This window comes from Rana temporaria, chromosome 6 (assembly GCF_905171775.1).
Source record: "Rana temporaria chromosome 6, aRanTem1.1, whole genome shotgun sequence".
Lineage (NCBI taxonomy): Eukaryota > Metazoa > Chordata > Amphibia > Anura > Ranidae > Rana > Rana temporaria.
This window is the reverse complement of record NC_053494.1, coordinates 96,943,847-96,968,524: the sequence shown is the minus strand read 5'-3', so window position 1 is coordinate 96,968,524 and position 24,678 is coordinate 96,943,847. Positions and strand designations below refer to the sequence as shown.

The window sequence follows — 24,678 nt, the reverse complement described above, 5'->3', positions numbered from 1 at the left end:
TACGCTGGTCTCTCCATGGGAGGGCCAACTCGGCAGGTCGCCATGAAGAGCGTGGACCGAGAGAGCTCAAGTATTGATGTACAATATGCCTGGGGTGGGAAGGGAGGGAGGGAGGGGAGAGGACGAGGTCTCAATGTGTTTTATATAGAAGGTTTCGAAAGTAGACTAAGAGGTTCTGGGCTCAAGGGCTGAGTTTATCACTTCAACTGGTAAAGGCAGTGGGAATGCTCTTTTTTTTAAAAAATTTCCCTTTTTTTTTCTCTCTGGTGCGGTGTAAGGATAATTTACTGTATAGGTAGGAAGACTAGGACTAGGAGGAAAGGGGAAAAAGAAAAAAAGAGAAAAGGGGGAAAAATTAAGAAATTATGTCTAGATTAAATATAATAACATATAATGTAAGGGGTCTTAATAGCCCCAATAAGTGCTATCAGATGAAGAATATGTCAGCTAATATTGTTTTTCTCCAGGAAACCCATTTGAAAGAGACAACGAGATCTAGAATGTATTCAAAGGACTATCCGGTGTGGTTTAATAGTTATGCTCCCAACAATAGAGCTAAGGGCACCGCGATAGGTTTTGACAAAAACACGCGGTTTACTCTGGACGCCATGGAAACGGATCCAGATGGAAGATATATCTTCATTATGGGGTCTCTTCTCAACAAAAAGTACACTTTCATGAATGTATATTGTCCTAACTCCTGTCCAGTTAGGTAGCTAAGGAAGATTCTGAACAAAGTGGAGGGTTTCAGAGAGGGCAGGCTGGTTCTGGCGGGAGACCTCAATTTTGTTTTTGACCCAGTATTAGATACTCAGCCAGTCTCATTAAGGTCAGATGGCAGACACTTACGTGCAATAAAACATAAACTATATCAAATGCATTTGGTGGAAGCATGGAGAATATTCCATCCAAGAGACAAAGATTTCTCCTTTTTTTCCCTCGGTACATGGGTCCTATTCTAGAATAGACCATATCCTTCTGGATCATCAGCTGCTGGAAGGCCTGAGAAAGATTGAAATTAAAACAATAACACTCTCCGACAATGCCCCAGTGGAAATGTCATTGGACATGGGTGGGTGCCCTTTGGGCCAGAGAGTCTGGAGAATGGAGGAATCTCTATTGAGAGATACCAAGACAGCGGAGGAGTTGGAGAAGGATATGGTCCTATTTTTTAAAGAAAATGATAAGGACAACATAGATAGAGCAGTCTTATGGGAAACTCATAAAGTCTATATGAGAGGGAAAATGATATCGGAAAAGGCTAAGAGGAGTAAAATTAGGCAGGCTCAGAAGAGAACCCTGCTGGAAGAAATACAGCCATTGGAACAGAAGCATAAAGATAGCTTGGAGGAGCAAATCCCGAATCTATTAACTAGGCAGAGAGAAACATTACAGTAATTATTGGATCAGGAAACTAAGTGGGTATTTGATACGGTAATACTAACCAGAGGGAAATAAAACAGGAAAACTTCTAGCAAGGATAATTACACCTAAAAATGCACAAAACTATATATTAAAAATGAGGGACAAGAAAGGGGACATGAAGCATTCGACGAAAGATATAGCAGAGACCCTGAAAGAATATTATCAAAATCTATATAAAATTAATAAAGACCAAGATACGATAGAAACACAGAATAGAGATAGGAAAATGAGACAATACCTAGAAAGATCAAAGACTCTGCGAAGGCTAGTAGAAGATGCAGCCAACCTAGAGAGAGATATCCAGAGAGGAGATAAACCAAACAATTAAAAATATTAAAATGGGTAAGAGCCCAGGCCCCGATGGATATACCTCCCTCCAGGGCAGGACTTAGGGTGGTGGGGGCCCCTGGGCTTGAGTGTTGAAGGGGCCCCCTGGAGCCGAGAATTGGGGGGGATCGAAGTTGTTGAGCGGGGGGGGCGAATTGAAGTTGTTGAGCGGGGGGGAGCGCATTAAAGTTGTTGAGCGGGGGGGGATTTTGCAGTTGTTGAGGGGGGGGAGTGCCTCTCACCTGTGCCAACAGCCGGGGCCACAGACTGTCATTAGCCCGGCTGTCGGCTTTCTTCCCTTCAGCAGCCACAGTCCTCCACACACCACTCCGGTTCCTCCTGCTTCCGTGCTGCCTCCTCTTGCAGTGCGGGAAAATTAACCCTTTTGCGGGACTGCGGGAAGAAGCTGTCTGTGCGGGAAAAGTCCCACAGAATCCGTGCGTGTTGGGAGGTATGCGCAGGGCCGCCATCAGGAATTTTGGGGCCCCTTGCACAGCTTAAGGCATGGGCCCCCTGAAGCAGAGAACCTAGGGGGGGTGGGGGTGCTGCCGCCTGAAATTGAGAAGCGTGGGGGCTGCCGCAAATTGAGAAGCGGGGGGGCCTTTACAAAAAAAATAAGAAATATAGAAGAAAACAAATATATATAAATATATGTAGCCATCCGGGGCCCTGGGGACCTCTGGGCCTTTTAATAAAAAGAAAAAATAAACCTCTGGGCCCTTTAATAATAATAAAAAAAAACATTTATAAAAAATACATAAAAAAAGGAAGGCTGCCAAACCCGGGGGCCCTGGGGACCTCTGGGCCCCTGGGAACCTCTGGGCCTTTTAATAAAAAACAAAAAAATAAACAAAAATAAAAAAATAAACATTTATAAAAAAAATAAAAAAAGGGGGGGTTGCCACATGGGGCCCTGTGGACCTCTGAGCCCTTTAATAAAAATATATATATATATATATAAAAAAAATGTAATTTTTTTTATAAAAAAATAAAAAAGGTGGGTTGCCATCCGGGGGCCCTGGAGACCCCTGGGCCCTTTAATAATAATAATATATATATATATATATATATATATATATATATATATATATATATATATATATACATATATATATATATATTATATATATAAAAATAAAAAATATATAAAAAAAAACATTTTTTTACAAAAAATCAATGAAAAAAAGGGGGGTTGCCGTCTGGGGCCCTGGGGGCCTCCGGGCCCCTGGGGACCTCCGGACCCCTAAAAAAAAAAAAAAAAAAAAAAAAAAGTTTTTTTTTTTTTTTTTTTAAAGGGGGCCCCCTATTGGGTGGGGCCCCTGGGCTTGAGCCCAGTCAAGGCCAATGGTAAGTCCGGCCCTGCCTCCCTCTATTATAAAAGATTCGGAGATACTCTTGTTCCATATTTTCAGGATTATATGAACTCCATAGGAAGAGGCCTAGCAATCCGGGAAGAAGCTCTGGGAGCTCATATAACCCTTATAGGAAAGGAGGGAAGGGACCCTACCATCTGTACCAGTTATAGGCCCATATCCTTGATTAATGTGGACATAAAGATATATTCAAAGATATTGGCCGAGAGATTAAAACCACTAATGGCAGGGCTGATAGACAAAGATCAGGCAGGATTTGTCCCTGGGAGGGAAACAAGAGATAACGTGCTGAGGGGGCTCTTCCTGATTCAAAAAGCCAGGTAGAACAGGAATCCGGTAATGTTTATGTCGCTCGATGCTGAAAAAGCGTTCGATAGACTAGATTGGAAATTCATGACTGCAACATTAAGGTATATAGGACTGGGCCCTAGAATGCTTAGATTAATAGAAGCACTATACTCAAAACCCTTGGCGCAGCTCCGAGTTAATGGCACCTTGTCAGAAAGTTTCCAACTGTTTAATGGGACTCGTCAGGGATGCCCGCTTTCCCCCCTCCTTTTTGTATTATCCTTGGAACCCCTATTGGCCACAATTAGATCTAATGAGGAGATAAAGGGATTGAAGGTGGATGGGGAGGAACACAAGATATCTGCGTTCGCCGACGATATGATTCTTTATGTATCAAATCCAATACAGACAATTCCAAAAATCATGGAAGAATATGGTAAATATGGAGAAATCTCGAACTTAAAAATTAACAGAGAGAAAACTGAGACTCTTAGCTAGATTCAAATAGACCGCCGCATCTTTGCGGCGGCGTAGCGTATCGTATTTACACTACGCCGCCGTAAGTTAGCTAGGCAAGTACTGTATTCACAAAGTACTTGCATGCTAAGTTACGGCGGCGTAGCGTGAATAGGCCGGCGTAAGCACGCCAAATTCAAATGAGGATGTGGGGGGCATGTTTTATGTAGATTAACTGTGACCCGACGTGATTAACGTTTTTTACGAACGGCGAATGCGCCGTCCGTGTACATATCCCAGTGTGCATTGCGGCAAAGTATGCCGCAAGGACGTATTGGTTTCGACGTGGACATAAATTACGTCCAGCCCTATTCACGGACGACTTACGCAAACAACGTAAAATTTTCAAATTGCGACGCGGGAACGACGGCCATACTTAACATTACTAGTCCATCTATTTGATGGAATAACTATACGCCTGAAAATGCCTTACGTAAACGACGTATCTTTACTGCGACGGGCGCACGTACATTCGTGAATAGGCGTATCTAGTGATTTACATATTCTACGCCAAATGCAATGGAAGCACCACCTAGCGGCCAGCCTAAATATTGCACCCTAAGATACGACGGCGCAAGCCGTCGTATCTTAGATAGGTTTAAGTGTATCTCTGTTTGAGAATACACTTAAACCAGAGGCGTTGCTAGGGGGGTGCGGGGGGTGCGGGCCGCCCTGGGTGACACCCACTAGAGGGGTGACACCATCCCGATTTAAAAAAAAAAATGTCTTTTTTTTTTCCATTTTTTTTTAGCTGACATGTGGGGGGGGGCCGGCTCCCCCCCGTGACTGCAGCGATAAGCGCCGCGGAATTGGAGCGCCGAGCGCCGCGGTACAAGAGGAGGGGGGGTTGCGGGGTGACACCGCAGCACCATCCATTCCCTCCTCTCACAGCCACGGGCTGTTAGCGGTGGTCGGCAGTCGGCACACAGGCACAGCCCACTCCTCTCTGTTTGTGTGTACAGAGGGGGAGGGGCCGAGGGAACCTTCTGTCCATGTGCCGTTGCGCTGCATGCGATGATCTGAGGTACTGAATGGGGAGGGGGGGTGTTTGCACCTGGGGGGATTTCACTGAAGGGGTGGGGGGGATGTACTAAGGGGGTGTTTGCACTGAGGGGGTTTTCACTAAGGGGGGGTTTGCACTGAGGGGGGGGGGGGTTGTACTAAGGGGGGGGGTGTTTGCACTGGGGGTTTCACCGAGGGAGTTTGCACTGAGGGGGGGGGTTGCACTGAGGGGGGATTTGCACTGGGGGGGGGTGTCTGCACTGAGGGGGTGTCTGCACTGAGGGGGTGTCTGCACTGAAGGGGGGTCTGTGTAACATGCAGGGGTCCAGAGGTGCAGGTGGCTGTGTAATGTAAAAGGGGTGCAGTGATGCAGGGTGCTGTGTAATGTAAAGGGGTGCAGAGGGCTGTGTAGTGTAAAAGGGTCCAGAGGTGCAGGGGGCTATGTGATGTAAAGGGGTGCAGAGGTGCAGGTGGCTGTGTAATGTAAAAGGGGTGCAGTGATGCAGGGTGCTGTGTAATGTAAAGGGGTCCAGAGGTGCAGGGGGCTATGTGATGTAAAGGGGTCCAGTGGTGCAGGAGGCTGTGTAATGTAAAAGGGTCCAGAGGTGCAGGGGGCTATGAGATGTAAAGGGGTCCAGTGATGCAGGGTGCTGTGTAATGTAAAGGGATGCAGTGATGCAGGGTACTGTGTAATTTTAAAGAGGTCCAGAGGTGCAGGGTGCTGTGTAATGTAAAAGGGCCCAGAGGTGAAGGGGGCTGTGAGATGTAAAGGGGTCCAGTGATACAGGGTGCGGTGTAATTTTAAAGGGGTACAGTGAGGGGGGTTTGCACTGAGGGGGGGGGTTGTACTAAGGGGGGGGTGTTTGCACTGGGGGTTTCACCGAGGGAGTTTGCACTGAGGGGGGGTTGCACTGAGGGGGGATTTGCACTGGGGGGGGTGTCTGCACTGAGGGGGTGTCTGCACTGAGGGGGTGTCTGCACTGAAGGGGGGTCTGTGTAACATGCAGGGGTCCAGAGGTGCAGGTGGCTGTGTAATGTAAAAGGGGTGCAGTGATGCAGGGTGCTGTGTAATGTAAAGGGGTGCAGAGGGCTGTGTAGTGTAAAAGGGTCCAGAGGTGCAGGGGGCTATGTGATGTAAAGGGGTGCAGAGGTGCAGGCGGCTGTGTAATGTAAAAGGGGTGCAGTGATGCAGGGTGCTGTGTAATGTAAAGGGGTCCAGAGGTGCAGGGGGCTATGTGATGTAAAGGGGTCCAGTGGTGCAGGAGGCTGTGTAATGTAAAAGGGTCCAGAGGTGCAGGGGGCTATGAGATGTAAAGGGGTCCAGTGATGCAGGGTGCTGTGTAATGTAAAGGGATGCAGTGATGCAGGGTACTGTGTAATTTTAAAGGGGTCCAGTGATGCAGGGGGCTGTGTAATGTAAAGAGGTCCAGAGGTGCAGGGTGCTGTGTAATGTAAAAGGGCCCAGAGGTGAAGGGGGCTGTGAGATGTAAAGGGGTCCAGTGATACAGGGTGCGGTGTAATTTTAAAGGGGTACAGTGATGCAGGGTACTGTGTAATTTTAAAGGGGTCCAGTGATGCAGGGGGCTGTGTAATGTAAAGGGGTCCAGTGATGCAGGGTGCTGTGTAATGTAAAGGGGCCCAGAGGTGCAGGGTGCTGTGTAATGTAAAGGGGTCCAGTGATGCAGGGTGCTGTGTAATGTAAAGGGGTCCAGTGATGCAGGGTGCTGTGTAATGTAGAGGTCCAGAGGTGCAGGGTGCTGTGTAATGTAAAGGGGTCCAGTGATGCAGGGTGCTGTGTAATGTAAAGGGGTCCAGAGGTGCAGGGTGCTGTGTAATGTAAAGGGCTCCTGTGATGCAGGGTGCTGTGTAATGTAAAGGGGTGCAGTGATGCAGGGTGCTGTGTAATGTAGAGGTCCAGAGGTGCAGGGTGCTGTGTAATGTAAAGGGGTCCAGTGATGCAGGGGGCTGTGTAATGTAAAGAGGTCCAGAGGCGCAGGGTGCTGTGTAATGTAAAAGGGTCCAGAGGTGAAGGGGGCTGTGAGATGTAAAGGGGTCCAGTGATGCAGGGTGCTGTGTAATTTTAAAGGGGTCCAGTGATGCAGGGTACTGTGTAATTTTTAAGGGGTCCAGTGATGCAGGGGGCTGTGTAATGTAAAGGGGTCCAGTGATGCAGGGGGCTGTGTAATGTAAAGGGGTCCAGTGATGCAGGGGGCTGTGTAATGTAAAGGGGTCCATTGATGCAGGGTGATGTGCAATGTAAAGGGGTCCAGAGGTGCAGTTGTGGAGAGGGGTACACAGTAGTAACAAAAAGATATTGAAGGATGCAGAGGTATGCAGGGGGCACAGTGGAGTGTTTTTACCTTTTTAACGTGGGGGGGGTGCCAGATATTGGATCCGCCCCGGGTGCCAAATGCTCTAGGTACGCCCCTGGCCTATAGGCTCCTGAGATGTGAATTCCGGTTCTGGAGAAAGAGAGGTGGGGGGAGGGGACAAATAAAAATGGAGAGAAAGAAGAAGGGGAAGAACGAACAAGAAAGATGAACAGAGAGCAAACAGTAGGGTAAAAAATATTTGAAATTTTTTATTGGGGGGGGGGGGGGGGGGGGGGTGACACCGTATTTTACCGCACCAGGTGACACCAACCCTAGTGACGCCACTGCCTACACACGATCGTGAAAAAAAAAATGCTCTAGCAAAGCGTGGTGACGTATAACACGTACGACGGAACTAAAAAGGGGAAGTTCGATTCGGATGGCGCCACCCTTTGGCCTGCTTTTGCTGATTTTGTGTTAGTAAAAGACGATTCGCGCTCTTCAGTCTGTTACAGCGTGATGAATGTGCTTACTCCATTACGAATGCTAGTTTTACCAGAACTAGCGCTCCCGTCTCATAACTTGCTTCTGAGCATGCACGTTTTTTCACGTCGTTAAAGCCCCCACACAACCATTTTTTATGACGTTAAAAACGTCAACGTTAAAAACGACGTGAAAAATTAGAGCATGTTCTAAATTTTTAATGGCCTTTTTGTACATTGTGAAAAATGCTCTGGAGCCCACACACGATCGTTTTTAATGACATAAAAAAAACGTAATTTTTTACAACCCGAAAAACGGTTGTGTGTACGTGGCATTAGTCTTTTGACTAAAATGGCATTTTAGTTTTAGTCCCATTTTAGTCGTTTGACTAAAATGGCATTTTAATTTTAGTCGTATTTTAGTCATCTAAATTGTTTAAGTTTTAGTAGTATTTTAGTCTACTAAAATAGTATTCATTTAGTCGACTAAAATGTTTTAGTCAATGAAATTAACACTGGTCAGAGGATGATCGCAGAAGACCTGTGGCACGATCGTTTAATAATTGGCTACAGGCCTTCCTGTAATTTTTGTGTGTGAAAAATTCCCGAAAAATAAGTGGTGGTCTTTTCCATCATGTTGATATCATATTAGAGGCTTTTAAAAATTTTGGAGGAATAGGCTGGTTTGCATACAATGAAATGAGTCTTTCTGGCAGAAACTTGCGGTTCACCCTACTTTAGTGTGAGGTACAAAAGATGTTGGATTGTGGCTCAATCTTCTTCTGCTGCAAAGACCATCATATGCAAGACAGCAACAGATTAGTACTAAATAAATAATATCAAAAAACTCCCTAAGGTGCCTCTGATCCTAGTGCTCTATGCAGAGCCGGTACTAGGGGTGAGCGGGAGGGGCATCTGCCCTGGGCGGGATGATTTAGTGTGAGAAGAGGGCGCAGTTTGCAGAGTACAACACTTCTGCAGAATGTAATACAGGCAGAGAACGGCTTTGTCCCTGCATGTAGAACGTAGCACTGCACCCGCCCCCCTGCCTGCACAGTGCACTGTACTAGTCTTTCAGCAACAGTAGAGTAGAGCAGGCAGGGCACGTAAGGTTGGGAAGGTATCAGCGCTCTGCTGATAATCCTGATTCAGTCTACATGCATAAAATGTTCCCTTTCATGGACATTGGCTTCTCTCCCCCTCTCTAGTCATTTCTATCTCTCCGTCTTGCTTTATCTCTTATACACTGTCCCGATGTCTGTGCTCTGGACTGTGGGAGATCACCACCTCCGCCCCCCCAACCTCCTGTTATCTCTCCCTGCTCTAGACCAAGGGTCGTCAACCCTCGGTCCGCGGCCCACTATCGGGCCGTGGCCCTTCTGCAGCCGGGCCGTGGGTGCGGGTAGGCGGCATGAGAGAGCCCAGCAGCCGGCTGTAGGAAATGGAGTTCCTCGGAGTGGATGTACAATTTCAGGGAAGGTAAGAGTGAAGCTTATGCACCTTGGCCAATCCCTCCATCTCTCACACAGACACTCCCCGTGCAGTGTGAATGGACGTGCCCAGGCGCGGGCTGGGCCGGGGGGGTGGACGGGTGACGCTGCAAGAAGTCGGCCGCGGTGGCCGCCGATTGGTTGGCTGGAATGGCTGCTCCTGTGCAGGCTGCGCTGCATGGTGGGAGTTGTAGTCTGGCCTGCGCTAAAGATAAGTTACTTATCAGCGCAGGCACAGCAAACTACAACTCCCACCTCCCAGGAGTCTCAGACTGAGGCACGTCAGGGGAGGGGACGAGCGGCATCACGAAAGTCACATGTGACTTGCTGAGCTTGTGAGTTGGGGTCGGGGCAGGTGCTGGCTTAAGGAGAAGACAAGACGTGACAGAAAGAAATAATCCCCCCCCCCCGAGAAGAGGTGCAAGGACCTGGCTCTTGAATCATCACCCTCCCTGAAGAGGTGCAAGGACCTGGCTCTGCACTGAGACACCCAGCCTGAAGTAAGGTGTGAGTGAAGTTACAATTATTTATGCAATACTCTCCATCAGCCCACTCCCTCTCCGTCAACCCACCCCCCTCTCTGTCAGCCCACCCCCTCCATCAGCCCACCCCCCTCCATTAGCCCCCCTCTACATCAGCCAACCCTCTCCGTCAGCCCACCCCCTCTCTGTCAGCCCACCCCCTCTCCGTCAGCCCACCCCCTCTCCATCAGCCCACCACCCCCTCTCTCAGTCAGCCCACCACCCCCTCTCCATCAACCCACAACCCCCTTTCCATCAACCCACCCCCTCTCCGTCAGCCCACCCCCCTCTGTCAGCCCCAGCAGGGTGCACCATGCCAGCCACCCAACCACTGACCCACAGCAGGAAGCCATGCCAGCCACCTGCAGCAGAGTGCATCATGCCAGCCACCCAATAACCTACAGCAGGGAGCTAGGCCATCCACCTGCAGCAGGGAGCCAGTCCAGCCACCTGCAGCAGGGTGCACTGTGACAGCCACCCACCACCCTGCAGCAAGGTGCCAGCCACCCACTGACCCACAGCAGGGAGCCAGGCCAGCCACCCACAGCAGGGTGTACCGTGCAGGCCAGCCACTGACCTACAGCAGGGAGCAAGGCGCTCGTTCACCTCCAGATGCTCTCCCCCTCCCCCCTAGCTCTGATCCAGGTCCTTCCGGCTGTTCCAGGCTGTGTAATGTTTAAGATCCCCTCTAACACTGTCCTCTGCTCTCTGCTCCTCCATTGAACCCTGTGTGGGAGCTCTCTCCTTCCTGTACCTCCCATCTACCCTGCATCCAGCCACCACCCCTCTACTCTACAGTACCCTGCACCCAAACCCATAGTACCCTGCACCCCAATCCATTGTACTCTGCACCAAAATCCATAGTACCCTGCCCCCAACCCATAGTACCCTGCACCCCTCCACAGAACCCTGCCCCCAACCAATAGTACCCTGCACCCCAACCCATAGTACCCTGCACCCCTCCACAGAACCCTGCCCCCAGCCCATAGTACCCTGCACCCCTCCACAGAATCCTGCCCCCAACCCATAGTACCCTGCACCCCTCAACAGAACCCTGCCCCCAACCCATAGTACCCTGCACCCCAGCCCATAGTAACCTGCACCCCTCAACAGAACCCTGCCCCCAACCCATAGTAACCTGCACCCCTCAACAGAACCCTGCCCCCAACCCATAGTACCCTGCCCCCAACCAAAAGTACCCTGCACCCCTCCACAGAACCCTGCCCCCAACCCATAGTACCCTGCACCCCTCCACAGAACCCTGCACCCCAACCCATAGTACCCGGCACCCCTCCACAGAACCCTGCCCCCAACCCATAGTACCCTGCACCCCTCCACAGAACCCTGCACCCCAACCCATAGTACCCGGCACCCCTCCACAGAACCCTGCCCCCAACCCATAGTACCCTGCACCCCTCCACAGAACCCTGCCCCCAACCCATAGTACCCTGCACCCCTCCACAGAACCCTGCACCCCAACCAAAAGTACCCTGCACCCCTCCACAGAACCCTGCCCGCAACCCATAGTACCCTGCACCCCTCCACAGAACCCTGCACCCCAACCCATAGTACCCCGGCACCCCTCCACAAAACCCTGCCCCCAACCCATAGTACCCGGCACCCCTCCACAGAACCCTGCACCCCAACCCATAGTACCCTGCACCCCTCCACAGAACCCTGCACCCCAACCAAAAGTACCCTGCACCCCTCCACAGAACCCTGCCCCCAACCCATAGTACCCTGCACCCCTCCACAGAACCCTGCCCCCAACCAAAAGTACCCTGCACCCCTCCACAGAACCCTGCCCCCAACCCATAGTACCCTGCACCCCTCCACAGAACCCTGCACCCCAACCCATAGTACCCTGCACCCCTCCACAGAACCCTGCCCCCAACCCACAGTACCCTGCACCCCTCCACAGAACCCTGCCCCCAACCCATAGTACCCTGCACCCCTCCACAGAACCCTGCACCCCAACCTATAGTAACCTGCACCCCTCCACAGAACCCTGCACCCCAACCCATAGTACACTGCACCCCTCCACAGAACCCTGCACCCCAACCCATAGTACCCTGCACCCCTCCACAGAACCCTGCACCCCAACACATAGTACCCTGCACCCCTCCGCAGAACCATGCAGCCCTCCACAGAACCCTGCCCCCAACCCATAGTACCCTGCACCCCTCCACAGAACCCTGCACCCCAACCCATAGTACCCTGCACCCCTCCACAGAACCCTGCACCCCAACACATAGTACCCTGCACCCCTCCACAGAACCATGCAGCCCTCCACAGAACCCTGCCCCCAACCCATAGTACCCTGCACCCCTCCACAGAACCCTGCCCCCAACCCATAGTACCCTGGCACCCCTCCACAGAACCCTGCCCCCAACCCATAGTACCCTTGCACCCCTCCACAGAACCCTGCACCCCAACCTATAGTACCCTGCACCCCTCCAGAGAACCCTGCACCCCTCCACAGAACCCTGTACCCCAACCCATAGGACCCTGCACCCCTCAATATACATCCTCACTATTGGCTGGCAAGTGACACTGCATCTAGTGGCAGGCTTTGGGTGGCAAGTGGCACACAGCATCTGGTGGAAGGCTACGGGCGGCAATCGACAAACTGTATCTGGTGGCAAGTGACAAGCTTAGGATTCCCACTGTTTCGGCATTATGGTGAGTTGAACTATTTTATTTTATATATTAAAATGTAGTAATAGAAATAATTCGATTTCATCATCCTGACACCATATCAAGCATGGTGTCGGGATGATTTAAGTGCAGCCATTCACCCGACAAATCACCCGCCACTGAATTCCCTGTCAACCCACAGACTACATTCCTTCCCCTTCCACAAAATCATTCCCCCATGCAAAAAAGGTTGGGGACCGCTGTTCTAAAGCAACATCACTTTCTCCTAGCACTCTATGAAATCATATTTTTTTGGGAAGGGGGGGGGGGGGGGGGAGTGTCCCTGAATGGCAGTTTGAAAATGTGGTCACCCTAGGTGTTGTGCGCATCCCCGTGTCAGCACTCCATTCATATCTACTGGGATGTGAGGCTGCATGGACACAGACTCTGTATCCTAATATGACATGCAGGTGCGGGTCCCAATAGAAGTGAATGGGACGCTGGCACAGAGATATGCACACAATGCCCGTACATCCCTGTAATGATAAGAGAGGACACAGGACACACATGTCTGCACCACATGTGAATGGGCCCTAAGCTCTCCAGGCATAAGAAAACAACAGGAGCTACTAAACCTGGCCATAGATGGATGGAAATTTAACTGGTCCAGAAAGGACCGGACAAGTTTCAATCCTTCTGTAGTTATTCTTGCTAAAGAGACATCAATTTAATGATCAACTTCTCTCAAACCAGCAGAAATGTTTCCTTAGATTTTCAGCACCGACATAGATGTCTCAGCGGAAAGGATTTCCTCAACCACCTTAGTTGTGTGGATTGGGGGGGATCCATTCTTTTTTTTCGATCAGATGCTGACTGATAAAAAAAATAAAAACAATCTATCTATGGCCAGCCTTCAGCTTACCATACGTTATACAATCTGATTATACAATATCTTTTGGATCTACCACCAACTATGTAGTACAAAGGCCTGCCTGATTGGATACTACTTAAATTATTTGTAAGTCACTGGGGCCATACAGCATCAGGGCCCAGAGTCAGGAACTCCGCGTAGCATGTGCGCCCCGGCCTGGTAGGCCATATCGCCGGGACCCGTGATGTGCGTGCACCTTACAGGAACCCGCGGAATCCTTTCAGCCCATGGCGTCAGCCACAGAAATACCCTCCCCCAGCATGCCCCGCGAGGGAAACACTCCTCTGATTGGCTGCTGGGGAAGGGCGCCTCCGCCTGAACCCCTCCGGTGCCACCTGCCATCCAGAGATGGAACTACATCTCTGGAGCACAGAATGACCCACAGGACAGTTCAGAACTGGCTACAACCAAATTTAGCCAATCAACATGGATGAGAGCAAATAACTCTCTCATCCCCCAACTAAATTTGACATAGCACCTGTACTGAAAAGTACACAGGCGCTACATTTGAAATAACAATCTCATACCTTAGATCTGTAGTGTTTAGCTAGCACTCCTGGTTCTCCTCCCGCGGGAGGGGGCGTGTCACTTCATCTGCATGCGCCCCAGGGCTTCTTGGGATGATTTAGCAATGTCTCCTGGGAGCACAGCGTCACGCTTCCCAGGAGACGATTCAGAAGGCTAATCAGCAAATATCGTGTGATTTTACTGGTCACGTGACTCATGCAGCCGGTCAAATTATGTTACTCCAATTTAAAAAAAAAAATATTTGTGTTTATATGTGTGTGTGTATGTGTAATATATATATCGGGCTAGATTCACGTAGCTGCGCCCCTTCTTACGGCGGCGCAGCGTATCGTATTTATGCTGCGCCGACGTAAGTTTGAAAGGCAAGTGCTGTATTCACAAAGCACTTGCCTCGTAACTTACGGCGGCGTAGCGTAAATGGGGCCGGCGTAATTCAAAAGATGATGAGGGGGCGTGTTTTATTTAAATTATGGTGACCCTGCGTTTTTTACGTTTTTTACGAACGGCGTGAAAGAATCCCAGTGCGCATGCTCGAAATTCCGACGCAAATCGTCATTGCTTTCGACGTGAATGTAAATTACGTCCAGCCCTATTCGTGAACGACTTACGCAAACAACGTAAAAAATTCAAATTTCGAGGCGGGAACGACGTCCATTTTTGCTGAAATTACTGTTTACAGGGTATAGAGACATAAAAGTTAACTGATTCCTTTTAAAAATGATTAAAAATAGATTAAATTCAATCATATAATGTGCCTGTAGTTTCACTTTCGTTTTTAAACTGGTTTCATGTTTATGTGAAGTAAAGAGACACACATAACCAAAAACAAACAAATCCAGGGCAGTGTTTTGTTTTTAAAATGAATCTGATTGGTTCTGTTAAGTTTTAGACACACAGTAATGACAGCTTAGACCATCGTGAAAAGCTCCCAGTATGATGGTTATAAGGAGCCAGACAACCAGGAAGTGTGGAGATCAGAGCACTTTTACAGAAACATCAAAGCAAAAACGAGCAATGGGGACATGAAACCAGTACCAACTACCACCAACTATGTAGTACAAAGGCCTGCCTGATTGGATACTACTTAAATTATTTGTAAGTCACTGGGGCCATACAGCATCAGTTGCTCCAGGCCATGAGGGCCCAGAGTCAGGAACTCCGCGTAGCATGTGCGCCCCGGCCTGGTAGGCCATATCGCCGGGACCCGTGATGTAAGTAAGGTAAAGGAAGGTAAAGGAAGCTATTCAGCTAAAAAAAAAAATTCCTTTAGTGACCCTTTAACATTGGCTGCGCCACCTAATAGCAGGAGCAACGTTACGCCGAAAAAGCCTTATGCAAACAACGTAAAAAACTACCGCCGGGCGCACGTACGTTTGTGAATCGGCGTAACTAGGTAATTTGCATACTCTACGCCGAAAACGACGGAAGCGCCACCTAGCGGCCAGCGTGAGAATGCACCCTAAGATACAACGGCGTAGTAGAATTACGCCAGTCGGATCTTAGGCTAATGTCGGCGTATCTAGCTTTCTGAATAGAGAAAGTAGATACGCCGGCGCAGCTTTGAATTTACGCGGCGTATCTATGGATACGCCGGCGTAATTCTTTGCTGAATCTAGCCCATCATATATATATATATATATATATATATATATATAAAAAACTCTATATATAAATATTAAATTGTTTATTGTTTTTTTTAAAGATAAAGGCCCAGATTCACGTACCTCGGCGCATCATTAGGCGGGCGTAGCGCAACGCAGATACACTACACCGTCGAAACTTAGAGAGGCAAGCAGCCTATTCAGCAAGCAAATGCGCGCTGCGATGCGCCATCGTAACTTAATTTAGACGCCGTAACCCGACGTAATTCAAAGTGGGAAGGAGGTGGGCGTGATCCATTTAAATGAAGCGTGACCCCATGCAAATTAAGGTCTGAACGAACGGCGAAAGGAGCCGAACGGCGAGTCGGCGCTATACTGCGCATGCGCATCGCCGTTCGGCTCCTTTCGCCAATCGTGACGCGGCTTACGCAACGGGGGGAGAGCTCGTTTTTGGGCAAAACGTCAATCAACAGCATGTGAGGAACGCCCACTCCCGCGGGACTCGCAACCCGGATGCTGGGTGAAGATGCTGTATCAAGGTATGTACAGCAGCAAAAAAAAAAATAAGAGCCTTAATTCGATTGTAATGTGGGGGGGGGGCAGTGGAATAAAAAAAAGTTGTTTTTAAGGGGGAACCACCGCTTTAACTAGGAGTATAGGGGGGTCTGGTGTTAACACCAGACCCCCTATACCCCTTGTACTCTTAGTTAACACCAGACCCCCTATACTCCTAGTTAACACCAGACCCCCTGTACCCCTAGTTAACACCAGACCCCCCTATACTCCTAGTTAACACCAGACCCCCTATACCCCCTGTATTCCTAGATAACACCAGACCCCCTATACTCCTAGATAACACCAGACCCCCTATACCCCTAGATAACACCATACCCCCCTGTACTCCTAGTTATCTAGGAGAATAGGGGGGTCTGGTGTTAACTAGGAGTACAGGGGGTATAGGGGGGGGGGGGTCTGGTGTAAACTAGCAGTACAGGGGGGTCTGGTGTTAACTAGGAGTACAGGGGGTATAGGGGGGTCTGGTGTTAACTAGGAGTACACGGGGTATAGGGGGGGGGGGGTGTCTGGTGTTATCTAGAAGTATAGGGGGGTCTGGTGTTATCTAGGAGTATAGAAGGTATGTGTTTGTGTGACTCCAGCTCGTGGCACAGCAATCAATGTATATTGTATAGGTACTGGGAAGTCCAGGTTTTGTTTTACTGTGCCTTTATAGCCCCCACCACTGTTTGGTCGCACTCACTTTTTGCTGCGGTGCACACAGCGCGCTGCAGGTCACTATCTCCCTAAAATGTCCCTCATTCTCAAGTTCCAAAGTTGGGAGGTATGCTATTTAGTAAGAGACCCTGAACACACATGTATGCTCCGATGAAGGTCAGAAATGATCTAAATGTGTAAGCATTACGCACATCAGCGGTGAGGCAGGACTAGTAGCCACCATTCCAGCCACTCAACTACATTTTTACTGGGGGTCTTTTCTCACAATTTGAGAATTTTCATATTTCAGCATATAATATCCCTTTTAAGGACATCGTCTTGCGATATACAGCAAGGAAGCAAAGCTGCATGCTGATTCTTTACTGCTGATTCTTTACTGCCATCTACTGGCCTCTCCGTCCGTAAAGGAACTCATTCATTGTGGAACCAAATCCCCTGGTTGCTGTATGCTCAGGACTTCAATTGACGGTGCACACCGTACCCTCCTGCTGGAGGAATCTGCAGACACGCCAGCATTGTAACCAGAGGGAGCTCTGTGATCCACAGAACGGAAAACTGTCCATTGGTAAGAATTGAGCAAGAAGCTGTTTTATGATATTGTGATCTCTTCTCCAGTGTACTGACTTATGGTACGCTTTGCTGATTGTAGCCTTTACAGCAATCACTGCCTGCATAAACAGATCCTATCACATGCTAATCAGACATCTTCCTGTTAAACTAGCAGTGCTTCCAAATGATATACTTGCTGATGTCCACTACTGAACTGTAGGTTAACCTACCTCCTTCCTATGTGGAATATATCTCTATGAACTGGTGATAGAATTTGATTGGAATCCATCTAGTATCAAAGCTCTGTCTGTGGCTATATCATCACCAATCCAGTCTCTTGATATCCATCATCATGCCCCAGTTCTCTGACTTTAGGTGTATGTATGCAAGCTTTGTGCATGGTTGTGGTGTGTACCACCTCTGTGTAATTAAATGTGTTTTATTATGTGGATAATTAATGAATACATTGCAGTCTTAAAGGAGTTCTCCAAGCTAAAACTTTTAACCCCCGCTGTGCCCGGGCTGTAAAACTATACAAAATAAACTTTCACTTACCTGCCTACGATCCCCCCGTTGTTCCGATATCGCCGTCCCGTTCTCCGGTCCCGGTCTCTTCCACTGCGGGTCGGTGACTCACAGTGCGCTCAGCCTATCAGCGGCCGCAGCAATGTCCCGTCGCGGCCTCTGATAGGCTGAGCGCACTGTGAGTCACCGACCCGCAGGAAGTGGAAGAGACCGGGACCGGTAAATTTAAAAATTTACAAATATTAATTAATGCAATTATGTCAAAAGATATATTTTATTATAATATTTTAATAAATAATTATACTTTTTTTTTTTTTTTTTTTTCTTCATAGATTTCAAAGACAATTGGATTTGATTTTTTCAAAGCCATGCAACAACCTAATATTTCTACTGTTTATTTTATTTTTTAAATGTTTGATTCTCTCTCTCTCCCCAAATACATGTTAGCATTGCCAAAGCAGTTGAGTTTGTATAAGAAAAAGGGGGGTAATATAAAGGAGAATGGACATAAGTCTGTGAAAGGATTAAGTCCTCAGTTTCTCATGTCCCTCTCAGTCTGTGACACGCTGTCACATATTGGGCAGCTATCTTCACCATTGGCTCCTCTTCTCCCAGTAGAATTTGGAGTTTCCTCTTCTCTTCTGTAGAATTGAAGTCCGGGATGAGAGCGGAGAGTCTCTGGAAGTGTCCCTCACTGATGAGTACTTGGGGCAATGTAGCAGGAAGTGTTCCTCATCCTCCGGGACCCCCTGGTCACATTGCTGGCACAGTCTACTCTCCCTGAGCTTGTAGGTCTGTCTGTGCCGTCCTAATTCCATTTCCAGGCTGTGGGCGCTCAGTCTGTACAGGCTCATTGTCTGTCTGTCTTTGGGGTCTTGTAGCACCTCCAGGTACGGGGGCCAGTTTGTAGTCTCTCTGCAGTGACTGATAAATTGTTCGTTTTTTGGAGTTTGTTATTTCGTATCTCCATTCTCCAACATGTTTTTCTTTGGAGTTATAAATTATGATTTTTATTTGAGATTTTGACAGGTCGCATTGTTGAGAGTTTGGGATAGACAAGGTGTTGATAAGTTGTTGTAGGCCACACGGCTTGGACTGGTTCTTACTGTCCAGCAAGGCTTCATGGTGGTAGGAGTTGGGACTGCTGTTTTGTAGGTGGTCCCAGTATGATAGCGCCCTCTTCTGTACTGCGAGAAGTAAGGGAAATCTGCCCAACTCGGACCGGCAAGCACTGTTGGAGGTGCTCCGATGAACTTGGAGGAGGTGCTTGCAAAATTCCAGATGGAATATTTCTGTTGGGCTGGGGTCCCATTTGGATTGGTCTGGGTAGGTGACAGGACCCCAAACTTCACTGCCATAAAGAAGAATTGGGGCGATGACGCTATCAAATATTCTGAGCCAGACTCTTACCGGTGGTTTTAGGTGGTACAGCCGTCTCCTGATGGCATAGTAGGCTCTGCATGCCTTGTCTTTTAGTGCCTCTATGGCTGGCTTGAAGCTTCCTGATTGGGTAATGTCTAGGCCAATGTATGTGTAGCTGTTAGTTTCATCCACAGTGCAGTTGTTTATTGTGAAGGAAGGGCTCTTTGTTTGTTTTGTATTTTTCTTTTGGAACACCATGCTTTTTGTTTTGCCCGAGTTGATTGGTAGTGCCCATGTGGCGCTGTATTTCTCCAGAACTTCCAGGCTGTCTTGTAGGCCTTTCTCTGTTGGTGACAGAAGTAGGAGGTCATCCGCATACAGCAGGAACTTCACCTCAGTGTCATGTAGAGTCAGTCCTGGTGCTGGGGAGGATTCTAGAGCTGCCGCCAGTTCATTGATGTAGATGTTGAAGAGGGTTGGACTTAGGCTGCAGCCCTGTCTGACTCCTCGGGCCTGCCGGAAGTGTTCAGTTCTTTTCCCATTCACCTTTACGCTGCAGCTGTTCTCAGTGTATGAACTCTTGATGACGTCATATGTTTTCCCTCCTATTCCGCTCTCCAATAGTTTGAGGAACAGGCCTGGGTGCCACAATGAATCAAATGCCTTCTTAAAGTCCACAAAGCAGGTGAATATCTTCCCATGTTTTGTATGGTGGACATGGTTCTTGATGAGGCTGTGCAGGGTGTAGATGTGGTCTGTAGTGTGATGGTTTGGCATGAACCCTGCCTGACTTCTGCTGAGGACATTGTGTTGTGTCAGGAAGTTGAGGATCTCTCTCTCTCTCTCTCTCTTTCTGGCTCTCTCTTTGGCTCTCTCTTTCTCTTGACAAATGTTTTTGATTTATTCAAAAACACACATTTTTTTTATCTCTGTTAATATTGTTGTAAGGATTATGTATTTAAAATGTTGATATAATTTGTTTGTCCTCTCTATGAATTTATTTCTTTCTAACTTTCTTTCCTTGTCTTTCTCCGTTTTTCGGTGTCTCTCTCTTTTCTTTTTCTCCCTCCTTTTTTCAAATTTATGCTTTAATTATACTTAATTTATATAAGGATAATAAAATATCATAGTATTTAAAAAATATAACTAAAATAAATAATTGGCCTAATTAGATTTAAATAATACTTAAAAAAGAAATCTAAATGAAAATGTTGTTAAAAATATTCCTACACTGAAAACTATATATATATATATATATATATATATATATATATATATATATATATATATATATATATATATATATATATATATATATATATATATATATATATATATATATATATATATATATATATATATATATATATATATATATATATATATTAGTATATCTTCTTTTCTTCTTTTTTTTTTTTTTTTAATATACATGTCCAGGCTCACTTTATAGATATTTGTTTGATTATACCACAATTTATTAACTGTTTATTATTATGTATCCAGTAGATATGCCTGGATGCATGGCAAAATATTGCCCAAACAAGACAGCCAACGATGATAAAGGCAATAAAATTAGTTATTTTGCCTTTCCAAAGGATGATAACCGCAAAAAACTATGGTTAAAAAATGCAGGGATGGATCCAGGAATGGTAGAGGAGTATATACCAATTATCAAAAAGGACACACGTTCAGACAATTATCGAATGTGTTCTGCCCATTTTGATCCTCAATCATTTACAATGCGTAGAAGCCAAAGAAGACTGATACCAGAAGCTGTACCTACTATCTTTATTGATGTAGCTAAACCGACAATTACAGGAAATAAGTGGCTGAACAAACTTAAAAAAATATGGACGTCGGAACAAATTCGGGCCAGTACCTGTACAACTGGCAATGGATCCAAATTATGTTCATGTGATTGTCATGTTTCTGGTCAATTGCAAAATGTTTTAAAGATGGAAGTGAGCACACAAACTGTACAAAATTTTATTGAGTCTGAGCCAAGTTATTCCAACACTGCCAACCCACGAGCCATGGGTTTAGATCACCCGTATTCTAGTAGAGAGGAGTGTCCAATGTCGCCAACTGTAAAGTCTACACCCGTTAGTCATCCGTTATCAGAAGTACAACCTTTGATTGAGATTGATCCCTCCACGTCCACCTTGTCTCCTCCTTCAAAAAGACTGAGGAGAACAAAGTCAATTTTCACCTCATATCTGGAAAGTCCTGAAGTTATTACCAAAAGGAAATTGACCTATGTGGATGACCCCAGCTTTCATGAGTCGGACTGTGAAACTCCACAGAAAAGTGAACTCAGTTTTTGTGAGAGTATCAATGAAATTGAACTTGAAGTAGAGGATACACTGCCACATCCCTTATGTTTGGTAAAAGAAAACAAATTTATAGTATTTGAAAGCTGTTTAGACAAACTGCTTTATTCCATGATGTGCCCTGAAATAGGCTGTTCATCACAAATCCAACGATTAGAAAAACAAATAATAGGTACCATGGTTACAGTATACTCCACATGTACCGGCCACCATCGTTTAAAACTTTGGGATAGTCAGCCAAAAATAAAACATTACGGTGCGGGGAATATATTGCTCGCAGGTGCCATCACTGTGACTGGAGGTAGCTATGCCAAAGTGAGTGAAATGTTTGATCTCTGCGGCATAGCAATGTTTGGAAAAACATCTTTCAATAGATCACAAAATGTTTTTGTTTTCAAAGCGATTGATATTAGCTGGGAAAAAAATAAAGAAAATGTGACTATTGAAATAGACAATAAACCACTCTTCCTGATAGGCGATGGGCAATGTGATAGCCATGGCTTCTCCGCCAAGTACTCTACGTACACGTTTATGGATTGCTATTCAAAGAAAATTGTGGACTTTGAATTGGTGCAGGCGACACAAACAACTTCTTCAGCTGCGATGGAGAAGTCGGGTTTTACTAAATGTTTAGATCGCATAATTGACAATGATTTGAATGTTCAAATGGTGGGAACGGATAGACACACTGGTATTCGAAAATTACTCTCAACCACTGAAAAATATAAACACATTATTCACCAATTTGACTTATTGCATTACGTCAAAAAATTTCGTAGAAAATTGACTCAAATAGCAAAAAAAAAAATTAACGAAGCACTACTGCCATGGATTCGACCCATTATGAATCATTTGTATTATTGTAGTAGTCATTGCAATGGAAAAGAACACGTTTTCAAAGAGATTTGGCACTCGCTACTACATCATATAGTGAATGAACATGAATGGGAAATTGAAAACGAAAAGCACAAATGCTTACATGATCCAATCAGTGTGGATGCACATCATGTTCCCTGGATAAAACGAAAATCACCTGCATATATTGCATTGTCTGCAATTGTTCTTGATGGGCAATTGGGGAAGGACACAAAGCATCTTACTTATTTTTGTCAGCCCGGGATTCTCGAAACATACCACAGTATGATTCTCAAATTTCGGCCTAAAATAATACACTACAGATTTGACTCAATGGAAGCAAGAACAAAATTGGCAGCTTTATGCCACAATCACAATGTGATGCGTAACCCTGCTCTGACAAAAAAAAAAGAAATTGTTGAAAGGAAAAATTTGGAATTCCCAAGAGGTCGCAAACAATGGATTGTGCGTAATGTATATGAAAAAATGGACAACCAATATGCGTTCAAGTTGCTGGAAGACATGATTAGCATTGTTGAGGGGACCATAACCAGTGCTTGGGTACCCAAATATAAAGACATGCCAAAAAACATTGCCCCAATTCAGAGGCCCGAAACAAGTGTTGCTGTCAAAGAACACATGACACGATTTCTTAAAAAATAAAATAGTTTTTTAATAAATATTACATGCAAATAACCTTTTTTTTTTTTTTTTTTTAGCTTATAGATTTTGTTTGCAAGAAAGAATTAATTTGTCTACATATTGTATTTGCTTGTATTTTAAATTTGTTTAAAATATATATTTTTTTATATTTTAATTCTTGAGATTATATATATATATATATATATATATATATATATATATATATATATATATATATATATATATATATATATATATATATATATATATATTTACAATTTCTAGATTAAAAATTGTTTTTTTTATCTTTTATTATGTTCAATATTATAGTAAAACATTTGTAAAAAAGAAATAAACATTATTAAAAAATTATACATAAAAAAAAAAAAACATACTATGAACCAAAAAAAATGTTTATTTTCATTTTAAACTATAACAAACATTATTTTATGGAAAATTTTGTAACATACATCAAACAAAAGTAATTTAAATTTTTTTTTAATGAAAAGCCATTTCTGAAGCATCGTAGTCATCAGAATAGAGAAATCCAACATAAAATCCATTAGGATCTGGAAACACTTCTCAAATTACTTTCACTGCACATGCAGAAATTACTTTCCTGTTTCCCTTGCCCAGATAGCCGTAAATCCAGGCAATAAAAGAACGATATACAGTTTTCCTTAGCCGCCTTAAAACAAATAAAAAAAATATATTAGTTATTAATATTAGTAAATATTACAGTAGATAAAACTCCAAATATACTTTTACATTTTTTTGGGGGGAAATATACCTATTCTTGTCTCCATCAACAAGAGGTCGTTCTTCTAAGTGGATTGACAGGTAAGTAATTCTAACATGTGCCTCTGTCGCCATTTGTGAAATGAATATAGGGGAGGTTGTGATACAACTCATTCCTTCGGGGATACTGCCTTCAACCAGGTGAATTTCTCGACAACACACTGACTCTATTTTGGTCGGTATTGGCCTGCGACACTGACAAATACACCAGTGTGTGTTTCCTATTCTATCATCTGGACTGTCTTCTTGAGAAGACAAAGAAGGTTGTACGGTAATTGGTAAACGCGGATTGACTGCAAAGGCCTGATCATTTGCATTAGAAGAATATCTCGCCAATAATTAGGAAACTAGTATACTTCTCTGAAATACATAAATACTTTTAACAAAAAAAATTAAAATTATGTACAAAATTTTTTTTTTTTTTTTAAATGTAGTTTAATATTACATAAATTGTATCATTAATACCTATCAAAAATAACAAAGGATGAATAGTGATAATCAAACTATTAAATTTTTTTTTAGTATTGAAAACATAAGAAAAACTCTAAATATTGTTACTTGCATATCTCTATGTGTGTGTTTATAAATACATACATATCTAAACATATACAGATATTTGTGTGTGTGTGTGTGTGTAATATATATATAATTTTTTTTTCTCTAACGACTAATTTTTTATACAAAAAATAAATAAACTAATATTTAAAGTGGATGTGTCACAATGTAGAGTATAAGATTTCCTATCATCTGTGCCCAGTCTTGCCACACAGAGTTAATCCAGCTCTAAGCAATCATCTTATTCAGTGAAATACAACAGACTTCCAGATAAAAACCAAAGTCCTTGCTTCTGAAAAAAAGTGCACAATTCACATCCCCTCCCTGTGTTTTGATTAAATGTTTTCAAAATATGGGGTGAGTCGCAGTTCAGTGCCATGAGAAAATGCAGCAGCC

General features: G+C 45.4%; 1 protein-coding gene across 1 annotated transcript; it reads left to right on the top strand.

Moving 5' to 3' along the window:
* The first annotated feature begins 17,075 nt into the window (after positions 1 to 17,075).
* LOC120943636 lies at positions 17,076 to 22,983 on the top strand. The gene is made up of 2 exons (XM_040357036.1): positions 17,076 to 17,231; positions 20,606 to 22,983. The coding sequence occupies exon 2, from the start codon at positions 20,611 to 20,613 to the stop codon at positions 22,948 to 22,950; it is 2,340 nt and encodes a 779-aa protein (XP_040212970.1). The 5' UTR covers positions 17,076 to 17,231; positions 20,606 to 20,610; the 3' UTR covers positions 22,951 to 22,983.
* The last annotated feature ends 1,695 nt before the right edge of the window (positions 22,984 to 24,678 follow it).

Coding starts and splice junctions, on each gene's coding strand:
- LOC120943636 (XM_040357036.1), top strand. CDS start 20,611: ATGCCTGGATGCATGGCAAAATATTGCCCAAACAAGACAGCCAACGAT.